Source organism: Euwallacea similis, chromosome 1 (assembly GCF_039881205.1).
Source record: "Euwallacea similis isolate ESF13 chromosome 1, ESF131.1, whole genome shotgun sequence".
Classification (NCBI taxonomy): domain Eukaryota; kingdom Metazoa; phylum Arthropoda; class Insecta; order Coleoptera; family Curculionidae; genus Euwallacea; species Euwallacea similis.
In genome coordinates, this window is record NC_089609.1 from 7388169 (window position 1) to 7400882 (window position 12714).

The following is a 12714-nucleotide window of genomic DNA, read 5'->3' on the forward strand; positions in this document are numbered from 1 at the left end:
GTAGTGACCAACTTTTCAGAAACAGAAGTTTTTGAACACTGTTAGTTCGTTTTTTTTTAAACTTAAATCTGAAACAGATATGCTGCTAGATTTTTGAGTCAAAACTATCCATTTCATTTATACTTGTTAGTGCCTAATTCGGAGGCCTTTGAGCGTAATTTCTATCGTTTTAACGTGTTGCTCCTGTTTGATAAAGAAAGCTTTGAATCGAAAACTCTCTAGCACATCACATTAAATTCCATAATGTGTAGTTGTTTTGCAAATAAAATGTTAACATTAGCCTTGAAGTCTTTTTTCTACACCATAAACACACATCACATGCTGCACATGTTGCGTTACGTCTCATTCCGCACGTGCCTTTAACTACTATGAAAACCGGATAAATGGAATTTTCTTTATTTACTATTAACAACAATAACAACAACAATAAAAGTAAGATTATACTAGTTCGGCAACATCTGAACATTTGTGCCTTCAGTATTGCCTTCAGTATTGTCTTCGACAACTTTAGGCTCCCTGTCCGTTTCCTTCGTGGGCGCCTCCGACGTCGCGACACCTGCGTCACCTCCCTCACTTGTAGTCTCTTTTTCCTCCTCTTTGTGGCACTTTTCCTGTCCTATTGCAGGTGGTGTTAACTGCATTAGCACGTAATGCTCTTCATCTTTGTCATGGGCTTTATGGCCCAAAAAAATTTGGAACGTTGCTGGTATTGATACGAAAGTGTTGTAGTGGTGCTGCCTCACTGCAGAAGGTTCTGCATGGTGCACAGGCAGGTACAACACCTTTTCTTGGTGCATAGGAAATTGGTCCACTCTGTAGCTGAAGCTGGAAGCCATGTTTCTCGAGTTGTGTTGTAGCTGTTGAGGATCGGCGCTTTGTTGTAGGTTGAAGATCACCCTGGAAGTCCCCAAACGGGCCAACACCAGTAAACTCACAATCACTACTGAATTGGAATGCATAATTTTGCTTTCTTGGACTGTGTCAAAAAATTTCGCTTATCGAATATATACGAAAAAAATTACTGTAAGAGAAGGGAGAAGATGTCGAGTCACCAAAGAAATAAAAAGTGAAGGAAGTTCTATTGTGTAATCGATAATCGAAGACCGATAAGGCACCCAGCATGACCGTTTGAAAGTAACGACAATCACAATATAACACATCTTAGATGGAAGTTTAATTATATAAAAAATGATTTACATAACAAAGGAATATCTGGGTTTAACTCAGGTCGGGCAGCAAGGCGCCCTCAGGCGCTTCTTCCTGCTTTCTATGGCTGTCCAAGCACAGGGATTGCAATAGCGTTAAATTGTCCATTTCTTCGTAGTTTGGTTCAATATTTCTGGCTTCAGCCTCTGGGGCCGTTAAAGGTATTAAAATGCCCTCTTTTTGATGGTTACTAATAAGAGTGTCAGGGAACTCTACAACTTCTTCTCCTGCCTCGACTCCTTCGGCATCGTCCTCATCATTGAAGTTCTGTAAGTAGACATAAGCACCCATGAAAACAAATCTTAGTATAGTTTTAATTACGAATCCTAATTAAGTTATTGTATGAACGAACGTCTTGATTCCTGTTAGAGTAAATTTCACATTTTAGGGCCAAATTATTGATGGGCTGTTTACCCTACGGTACCATGGAACGATGCATCCTCAAACATTAAATGTGAGCTCTCCAGTGAGATCCATAGGAAAAAATAATTTTTTGCCTTATCAACGTCAGTAATTTTTTCAATTTTTGTTAAAGGGATAAATCATTAGTAGTGTACGTAGAAGAGGTGACTGTCACCCTTAAAATCTTAAATGAAATTGGGGGTTGACTGACATGTTATTTTAAAGGGATTGAACTCCCTTTATTATAGGATCTTCTTCGTATTATTTGTCCGATAAATAAAATGCACAAAAAAGGTATTATTAATAATAGTATATTGGAATTTCATTTGATCTTTCGAAAAACTTGCTATTATCAGTTTGTTTCTCGTAAAGGCACATGGATTGGGAGAAAAAATCATACTGAATGGCTCGCAAGAACTTCTGATTTGTCACCGTTGGACTTTTTCTTGTGGGGGCATTTGAAATCTAAAGTTTATGCAGCCAAACTCGGTTCTTTAGAAGACATTCGGTAACGAATAGTGTACGAGTGTTGGCATTCGTACCCTGACTCTCACTAACTTGCAAAATACTCCATAATGTTCGCAAACATTTCGAACAGTGCCTTGGAGGTTAGAGGCGAACATTTTCAACATTTACTTTGTTACCAGAAGTGGCAATAAATTGTGTTACTTTTACATTTCATTCCTTTACTTCTCAAGAACTACTCAATCGATTCCAGCGAGGAAGGTTTTATAATAAAGAGAATTCAATTCCCTTTGAAATAAGATATCACTCGCACCCCCTTTCTATTTAAGATTTTCAGGGTTCAGCCACCTTTTCATAGGGGTTGGAGTAGAAATGGTATAAATATGTAAAAAATGTGTTCCCCTCAAAACTAAGATTTACGTGTCCAAGCATATTTTCATTTATAAGTGGAAACTTTTCGATGCTCCACCTTGTAAATTAAAATCCATTCTAGTGAAATTTCCCCTAATTTGAGTTCATCTTCCATTGGTTCCAACATGTGCTGCTATATTTAGCAATAAACTAACTTTCGGAGGCACCACGATTCTGACCAATACCCAGGCCCTGTTTAAACGTCTCAATGGAAAATAGCTGGAAATTAAAGTGGACAGGATATGTGTTATTTGATCCTTAGAAAGTTATTCAATGAATTGGGATTGCAACGTGACTTCTGTCTGTGACTCCCCATTAAACATTTTCGAACTTTGGCTTTTTTCATGCTTCCGTCCGAAAATGCACCTCTGCCTTATATTATCACTATTTTTTAATCAAATACACTTACCGGTACCACAGGCATGGTGCTCTTATACTGAAACGCGTTATTGGTTAGGTCTACCTCTACTGGAAACAAGGCCGGTCCTGCAAGAGCCTCCAAATGTCTTTCGTGCATCTCACTAAGGGCCTTGATGATGCGCACTAGCTGTCCTCCGAGCTGCTGCACATGTTTGCCATCTAGAAGCTCCATTTTTACCAAGACATCTGCGCGCAGTTTAGCGAAACGAGCTCGAGCCAGCTGCCGACAGCGCAGAATCAATCGATACTCGTAGTTCCCAGTTTCCACCCTGTAGATGGGTTCCTGAAGGGCGGCATAACCACACTCCTCATCATCCATTTCTTTAACTTTAAGGCAGTAGGCGAGGTATTCAAATTTAGCATCTGCATATTTCTTCACTGTGAGCCTGGTGTCGGGGATGGCTTTGTGAAGGTAGGTGCCCATATCGGAGAGTACCGGTTTTACTTTTTGAATCATTTCTACTCCAGTTTTCTCCATGGTTCTGTGCTGCTCCCCGAATAATCTGAATGCTTCGCTTGCCCGAGGCTGGGGTTCCCTCACCGCCAAAGAAGCGAAAACGTCTCCCATGGCTTTGATCGTTTGTAGAAGTTCCATGTGCGCCTTCAAAAAATCGATTCTAACTCATCAAAGAGAAAAATGAAGACGGAGTCTTACGTGCAGTACTCTTTTGCAGTGCTCCACCAGGCCTTTGTACATGAACTCGATGTCCTGCAGCTCCTGCATCTTCTTAACTAGAGTGTCATTGCAGAGGATTGCCCTGAAAGTCGCTATTGAATCTTTGGCAGGTGATAAAGAAAGAACCCACCTAGAGAGCCCCAATGCGTCTGCTGTGGAAGAGCTCATGTTCTCAACGAAACGGTGCTTCATCTTCTTTAAAACAATGTCTAAGCTCTTGCCTTGTTGAGGGTCTGCGTGCAGTTTGTTGTAGTTTATGACCACTTCGTCCTGATTCAATGATTAAATTTTTCGTGAAATGATCAAGCAGGGATTTCGAGAATATGTCTTATTCTAGCTTCAAATTGATATTATTTTATGCAGGAAAACGTGAGTTTGTGTTAATTTTGCTTTAAAGCAAAACATTTGTGATTCATCCACCTCTGGGAAATTTTCTTAAGTCGTTTTCACTAAGAGACTTTAGTCAACTTCCAAATTGAACAGTGAGCAGTTTTATGAGAAATTTAAGATTTAGAGACAATTTTAGTATGTCTCTGGACAAGCTTTACTTGTAATTTCCCTCTTTCTTCAATGTTTTTTCATCTTACCTTTGCAGCCTGAATCATCTTGGCAACCTCCACCTTCGTCTTGCTTTTTACCGATTGTCCGTTGACGGACACCAGTTCATCTCCAGACTGCAGGGTGCCATCCCTGCTGGCCGCAGTGTTGTCAAATATTTGCACAATATAAAGACAGGGGCAGGAGGGTGCTCCGCCACCAATACTTATGCCTATTAGGTTGTTTTCGTCTTTTTTGATGGCCACACTCCCTGACGTCACCGTCATTCCCCTAAAATGGTTTGTAAACTACTTTGATCAATTTATTAACTGATCTACTGTGATCAGTTTAATGATCAGTCGCGGTGACGACGGTGAGAGGCGAAAATTATTCTCCTTTGTTCAATGATTTTTTATGGAGTAATGGTCTAGATTAACGCCTTTCCCAAATATTTAGTTATGTCTCACCGACAGAAATTATATGTAGAATTACAAAAATTATAGAAAGGAATACTGAATTAAAAGCGTATTTTTGGGTCGTTTACCCATCAGCCTGGGAAGATTTAGTCCCAGAGATTAGTGAAATTTTAGGACTCATTTGCCGAAGAGAATTACCTACTCAAAAGAGTAGGTAATATACAGGGTGTTTCACAGGAGTACAATTCAATGTAAAACATTGAGGTTTTTATTAGTTTTCACTTTATACATCAAAGATATTCTTTAAGTGAAATTTATATTTCTGGACTAAATGGCGACAAAAAATTTACGTGCTGCAATGATAAAAGTGTAATTTAGGGGATTTATTCGTAATTGATACGTTTTAGGGTAGATTATAAAGTATTTAATGGATATATCTCTTTCCTTGATAAATTTGATGCTTACAGTGTATTTTCACATAAATGCGGATAAGCTCGAATCAACAAAAAGTCACCTTCATCCACTGTAATATGTGAATCGTCTTGGGATCCGCTCATGGTACTCAGGGACAGATTAGCGTGATGCTAATGTGAAATGTTAGAACTGTAGTTAGAGTGAAGTATTATCAATAAAATTCCAATCAAAAATTAATGGATCTAACTAAAAGCCTATTGGAATACAGCCTAAAAATCCGGAGAGAATGGCCGAAAACATGCTAAGTACTATTCAACGCTAAATCATCTAAAGCACTTAAACCAATATTATATATAATATTATGTCAGAAGCTATTTAATAGTGGTATCAAGGTAACATGCTACTTAGATCTCTCTTTATGAAAAATTAAGGAACGTAGATAAAGATTTTCAGGTATGCCCGCATTTCGTGTGCTAATTATTTGGAGATTATTTAGTGAAGCAAACAGATAAAATAATTATTGTACGTTACCATGGGTATACACTATATTTCGGTATTTATGAGTAGTAGAGCTAGGCCTCAGACCTTCGAAAAATAAATAATTTCGGAGACAGTGACCTGCTCCATTACTCTATAGAGATCGACACCACGGGGATTCCCCTACGTTGCAGAATCACATTAGAAAAAGGTACATCAAAACTTTCTCAATTTAGCAGGGAATGTTCTCTGCTTCACTGATTCCTCTGAGGAATTGGGTCAGGTCAGGACATGGAGCAGATATGATCGAAAACTTTCACAATTAAGGAAAGCAGGTTCTTTTCCTCTTAAGGAGTTGTGAAGAATTAGTAAAGCTAAGAACGTTGGACAGCAATATTTCTAACTTAGAAGAGATCTCCTCAACATTCAGTGGACGTGAGGAAATAAGTTCTAGGGGCTTATTAGAAATCAGAGGTCCTCATCAAATGAGGTATGTTGTGTATAACATTTCTACTATGTATGTATGTGTGTGCCATTGAAAGTGTATTTCTGTACTTTTTTATATTTACGGAAAATATGAGTCAATTTTGATGGTTTTCGGCATGTTCTGTGAAGCACCTGCAGACCATCAACACATATGGCGGGCTTATGTACCTGGTAAGCCACACATATGAAGAAATTTGTGTTCTTAGTACGGTTGATTGGCTGCAAAGTTGGTGCCATTTACATGAAGTCAAGGGCTATTGCAGGGTTGGACTGAAATTACCTCATAATAATGTTCATTTAAACCTAGAGGCTCGGAAAAGGTGTATTATCTTCAATTGGCTGGGATTGGGGATTCAAAATGTGTTTATTTGGTAACCATTCCATGTACAGGGTGTCCTAAAAATATACTGACAATCTTTAAAGAGTGGTGGAAGACATAAATACAAACTTTTTTCTGAAATGAATGTATGCCCACAAATTAGCTGTTTGAGCAGAAAAAAGGCAATATGGTTTTGGTAATTATAATCACCTTTTGTTTGCGTTAGACATTGTTTTATTGATAAATAGTTAATGGCTTACAGTAATTTTTCAAAATATTGACCATATGCTTCAATACAAAGTCGGGTCAATGACTCGCGAATCTTATGGAATATTCCAAGAATAGTTTCTATATGTGTGCTATTGGTTATTATTCTTTCTAAGAGATTTTTCTCATTATGAATAGGCGTTTCGTAGACCAGAGATTAGAGATAACCCCAAAAGAAAAAATCCAAGATGTTAAGATCAGGAGAATGCGCGGGTCAGGCTACAGGATCTCCTCTTTCAATCCATCAGTGAATATCGGTAAGTTCTTCAAATGAGAACGTTTTTTTTTTATTTTGCGGCCATATGTTTATTACAGAAAAAAAGTTTGTAGTGATGTCCCCCACCCCTCCTTAAAGTTTGTCGGTGTATTTTTGGGACACCTCGTATATCACTATATTAAATGAAGTTTTTGTGGAGGATTTATGGGGAGTAGGTTACAGCCCTAATAGAAAGCTGGTTTAAAGTAAGATAGGCAGCACTATTGGAAACTCCATACATTACATTTTATCCTCATAGATGATCCTATAGTAGTGATACAGGTGTCTGGCAGGCAATTGCTGGTATCGATAAAGCGGATAGGCCATTTTAGTGTCGATTCTACTCCTATTTTAGCATGCACTAAAAACTAATAATAAAGAAAAATCGTGCTCTAGTTCGGTAACGAAAACTTGCAACTAATATAAATACGAAGCTCTGCAATGCAAATTGAAATGATAGTGATAAGCGGAAAGCCATAGATAAAAACCACGCGGGCGTATGGAAACATACGGTATACAATAAATGCGGGTTTATGGAAGAGGGAACAAAGCGAATGTGGCCCTGTTTACTGGTCTAAAGCAAAAAATCAATATCAAGGTCCACCATGAGCGCTACTCACATTTTGTCTTCTTCTAAGAAATAATCATATTCTAAGTCCAGCATTCCTTCTCTCTAATTCTAAGTCTAAAATATCTGGAAAACTAGCTCTAAAACACTACTTCTCTGTGACTCTCAAATGACGGGGGAACTGACTATCAGCTGACGATGTGACTGTGGCTCGGCATCGCGACGCGCTCTCGCTAGAGACGACGCAGCCATGTTGCCAACTCAAAAACACTCATATCGAATAATTGCAATTAGTTCTATATTCATAAATTAGTAGATTTTTTTAATAAGTTAATCAATTCACACCATAAAACCTCTGCTAACCACAGGTCTGCTCTTCGTATAGAGTTTCCAAGAATTAGCGTCTTCATCATCCCACACCCATGGGAGAAACGATTCCCAGTCCGCTTCTTCTCATCTACAATCTTAGACAGGGTCTTCGATTCTTCCTCGTAGATGTTCAGGTATATGTGATCCGTTGGCATCACAGGGAACTATTTTCCACTCAAAGAATTTTCATACATGAACGAAGCTGGTGGGCACCCATTGGGTTGCATGGATACTTGATGAGACCCCAGGTGTCCCATGAAGCTGGGGAAGACTACACAGAGACACAGATTTTTGATTACATTGGCATTTTTAAGGAAGGTTTTCTGCACTGAAGAAGAGAACTCAGTGGCTGACTTCAAACCTCTGTTATGCCATAACGTCGCATGACCTACGGCCTCCACCCACAGGGTCTTTTATGCTTAAATTTCAGCATTAATCCACCTACTTCTGTAGTCTAAAATGTCTGAAAAACTATTTTTTACAGTTATAAAATCTACTTTCTTGTATATGAAAAATTATAGGGAACTGACTCTGTGACTACGCAATTGAATCTTTTTCCAGAAGCAACTCCGTCTCATTGCCATCTCAAGAAAATGCACATCATATTTCAATAAGCTCGTTTATATTCATAAATTAACAATTTTTCAATAATTTAAGTAATTTATCCCATAACCCCTCCGCTAATCACAGGTCTGCTCACGTGGCTCTTCCTAAAGACTTTCTCAGTGTTGTCCGCTTCCACCACCCCCACCCCTATTGGGGAAACCATTCCAACCCCAATTGCGCCTCCTCCTACCAAGGGCCTCTTGGACAAGCTCTCTGACTCCTCTTTATAGATGTGCAGACTTTGCTCCTCCGCTGGAAGCACTATTCCAGGCCCCGGTTGGTAGCCGATCAGGGTGCGATCTACTGGCACCATGGGATACCCCCCTCCTCTCCTGGGGTGCACCTCAATTGGCCCCGTGGATACCACTGCCGGTTGCGTGAAGATATGAGGAGACCCCAGGTGCCCCATGAAGCTGGGATGGCCGAAGGCTCCGTAAAGAGGGTTTTTGATAACATTAACGTCCTTCTGGAAGGTTTTCTGCACTGAAGAGGAGAACTGAGTGGCCGAATCCAGACCACCTCCCATGGCACCTCCCATGCCACTTCCCATGCCTCCTCCCATACCTCCCCCCATGCCTCCTCCCATACACCCACCCATGCAGCCCCTCATGCCTCTGCCCATATGACCAGGTTGGTGGTAGTAGGTCGCCCCGCCAGATACGATTTTCAGGGCACTTATCAGGTAAAGAAGGACTTTGGTGTCCATCACTGATTGCACAATCGTGAACTAATTAATGCTACTGAAGGCTGTTAATTAAAAATCTGTTGTTTTTATTGTCGGTTCCGGTTAAAGTGTAGTTCCGATGGTGCTGATGAATCAGATGGTTGTATGTTGAGTGATTTTTCTTACACAGTGTCTCAACTTCTTGGATCAACAATACTTGGCTGAGGATAACCTGAACTAACCTTCGACCGAAATGTCTGCTAATGCCATGATGTATCAGTGTTTTAGAGTTTTGTGGCTTTCAAGGGTCGCAGCATAGGTCAAGACCTATTTATGATGATAGTGGTGGTTTGAGTCTATTTCTTCTTTCACTGGGTATATGCGAGAAAATACCAGATGTGATGCTCCAAATCAATTAACCCGTTTCGTTTTAATTAATTAATGGTCACACCTTGGCAATTATCCTTTTTCAGCGGTGCATCTGTTTATGCAGATGTTTTCCCACGACGGCCCCTTTGATGTGATTGCGATGGGGTTTCACCAGTCCATCAAAATTCTGAGAATGGTTTATAGCTATAAAAAACACAAAGAACAAGAACAAAACAAATAATGAGTAATAAAGTCCTAAAGTCACGTGATAATGAAATATCATAACTGTGAAGTCCTCCAAATTCCGAATTCGAGCACCTGCTTCTATACATTTGATATTTAAAAATATTTTAAATATTGTTTATAAACAGCGCATTTTGTAGCTCGATTTGTAGAGAAACAGTGGCGTACTGAACCGGGATTTAATAGTATTAGGATGTGTACTTTACTGTAGATGATACAAGGACGGAAAATTTTGAAAACATGAGAGTTTCCTGCCTAAATAGATAATCTGCCTTAATAAACCTGGTAAGTTCTTACGATATTCACGACATTGCGGAAATTAGAAATTATGTTCCGGGATTTAAGAAAATAATCAAAATTAGTAAGAACATATTTTCTCTCAATGCAAAAAATTTGTAACAGCTCTCGTAAGGGGGCTACGCCACTGCCTTTTATACTGTGAAAGCTCATAGAGTTTTATACAATATTTTCCAATTGAAAACGATATTGCCAAAATCAAAGATGCACCAAGGAGGGTTTGAAGAAGACAAAACGTTAGGATCGTACCTGTCATTAATTGCAGTTTAAGCAATACTAAGAGCTCTGCGACTAACATGATCTATGGCATTTTAAAGAAAATCAAATTAGAAAATATATTGTTGCACGCCACTGGCCGTGATATACTATGAAGCATCAAACCCACAATATGTACCAATTTTAGAGCGGTAAGCTCAGAAAATTGAAGAATTGGTCATGGCTTAAAATCTATTACAGTCCAGAGCAGCACGGCACTGTTCTTCGTTAAGGGAGCAAGATGCAAGTTTTGGCACTAAAAGAGCACTTAAACATTAAATCTACATTAAAATAAATAGCATGGTTTACCACTCAGGGTTCTGACAAGTTTTAAAAAAATTGGCGCAAAAATCTATATAGAAATATTTTATTACTGAAATAAAAAAATCATATAAAAACACAAAAATTAAAATAACGTGTGATATTATCCTATCACGGCTCTGTAGGCAAGGGGCGGAACTACGGCGCGCGCAGCAATAATAGGGGAAGGAGCAGCTATTAGGGGCGCTGACAAAGGCGCTGCGACTGCGTGGTTGATGACGTGGGCCGTGTAAGAGGATGCGTAAGGGACGGAGTAGCCCACCGGGACTGCGCTAATCACGCCTCCCGTGCAGCTACAGACCATCATGATGGTCATGAGGGCGCACATTGCCTGCAAAATTATATTTCAATAATAAATGGAACAAGCAATACTGTAGGCAAGAAAGATTGTGCCTTCAGATAAGTATATCAAATCACTCTTTTGGATAAAATTGTTATCTAACTGGAGTTTGGCTTACCAAAGTTTTAAAAGCCATTTTGCTGGGTGTGAGTTGGTGTCTTGTGGCGTTATGAGTCTTTTCATCATCAACGGGGTTCTTATAGTTGGTTCATAGTTCACTGTTTTGGATAGTGCGGCCCTTATTAGCGTTCAACGTAACATATTATATCATAATAGAACTATTTTAGCCTTTGAATATTGCAGACACTTTCTTCGAGCGCTTTCCAATCATGAATACTGATCAGTTTTATTACAGGTACATCCTTTTTTGTACTAACATAACGCGGCAATTCAGTCACCATATCTTCGGATTTATCTTCAAGGTCTCATTTAACATAAAACTGTGAAATAGTACTGACACCAAAGAACTAGACGGCAATCTACATATCTGTACTCGCATATCACCATTTCAGCAAGTGCACTTGTTCCACTTTCACAAGTGCATTAATCCGACCTTGCGGCCACGCCCATAATATTTTTATTTCATAGCAAGTGACATTTTTTAAATCTCGAAATTAATTATTCAGTACGAAAAGAGTACCAAGTAGGAAGTACATATCAGATTGATTGCGACAAAACTTTACAATCTGCTCACGTTTGCCCTAAGCGCTATACATATTTTAATCGATTTCACTGATTGACACAACGTAGTATTGTTTCTGAATATTAGGCACTGTGGTACCACCTGGGGCACTCACTATATAATCGATTTTTAACAATGATATTTATCAGTAGTTATTACTTTGCTCTTCAGCATCGATACCAAAATGACTTCCCTAAAGGTAAGATTAGGGCCTCAATATAAGAGTACTGTTAGCTTAATCTGTTTACTTAGCCTTCTTCATAAATTTACTTGGATATTAGTTTGTCTGCTCTTACTGATTACTTATCGTCCAACAGATTGTAGCAGTGGCAGCCCTGGTTTTAATATCATCAGCAAACAGTAGCATATTACCAGCACCAGTACTACCAGCACCAGTATTACCAGCATTACCAGCATTTCGTTACACGCAAGTGGCGCCTCCAAGCGTCTTGCCCTTCTCAGCCCAAGTGAGCACCTTTAGCAGGAACCTCCATGTCTTCGACGCCCCCTACGCAGCTGGGGTACTACCGGGGCCTCCGGCTATTGTTCAAAGGGCCCTGCTCCCGGCCCCTGCTGCCCCCTTGATTCCAGCCCCTATTTTCGCTAGAGCAGCCCCTGTGTTGCCAACTCCATGGATAAGGTCTGTGCATGCTGTGGCTCCCGTGGCAGTACCGCCTGCGCTTCTGCCACCTGCCTGGGCGCCTGGTGCATTGTTAGGATAAAGTCATTTTTTAGGTGTGAGTTTAGTTCGAAAAGACTATTCACAAATTTTGACTGATATTTTTTTATATTTGTTATAGTTTTTATAAGTGAAATACAGGCAATTTAACGTTTAAATCTGTAATAAAGGGACGGGAATCGGTAGACCAAGGTGGTATGGCAGTTGCATATGGATTTGATGGTATCCGCGGACAGGGTCGACCTTAGCAAGTCTGGCGGTCTAGATGAAATTTTTAATCGCCGCCCTTTCTGGTCTGCCGTCCTGGGCCGCCGCCCGACCTCGACTCAAATAAAGCCGGTACTGCTCGCGGATAAAAATCGGAAATAAATTGAAGTGCTTAAAAAAATATTTTAAAAATCTAACTGTACGTGGTGATGTTCCTAGGAGGTCACCCCGTCCAGGTAATAAGTAACCACGCCCGACGTCGCTTCATTTGGGTGATCGGGCAGTAACCACCACTCAGCCAACTCAAAACCTTTTTATTTATAAATTTAGAACTATTATATCGCACAACTCAATGCTCACAA

The 12714-nt window shown here is 39.7% G+C and overlaps 2 protein-coding genes across 3 annotated transcripts; one reads left to right on the forward strand and one right to left on the reverse strand.

Annotated features, from left to right (window-relative positions):
* Positions 1-1161: 1161 nt before the first annotated feature.
* On the reverse strand, positions 1162-7349 carry PICK1 (protein interacting with PRKCA 1). Of its 2 annotated transcripts, none has more exons than XM_066389079.1 (6): positions 6997-7349; positions 4168-4408; positions 3711-3850; positions 3560-3662; positions 2894-3505; positions 1162-1473 (listed from the first exon to the last, which is right to left on the reverse strand). In XM_066389079.1, exons 1-6 carry the CDS (start codon positions 7077-7079, stop codon positions 1219-1221), a joined length of 1434 nt encoding a protein of 477 aa, XP_066245176.1. In that variant the 5' UTR covers positions 7080-7349; the 3' UTR covers positions 1162-1218. The 2 variants fall into 2 exon arrangements, with proteins under 2 accessions (XP_066245176.1, XP_066245167.1); XM_066389070.1 differs by lacking the exon at positions 6997-7349 and adding an exon at positions 4999-5113.
* A 3534-nt stretch (positions 7350-10883) lies between these two features.
* Positions 10884-12303, forward strand: LOC136408736 (uncharacterized). Its single transcript, XM_066389880.1, has 2 exons — positions 10884-11665; positions 11784-12303. Exons 1-2 carry the CDS (start codon positions 11651-11653, stop codon positions 12186-12188), a joined length of 420 nt encoding a protein of 139 aa, XP_066245977.1. The 5' UTR covers positions 10884-11650; the 3' UTR covers positions 12189-12303.
* The last annotated feature ends 411 nt before the right edge of the window (positions 12304-12714 follow it).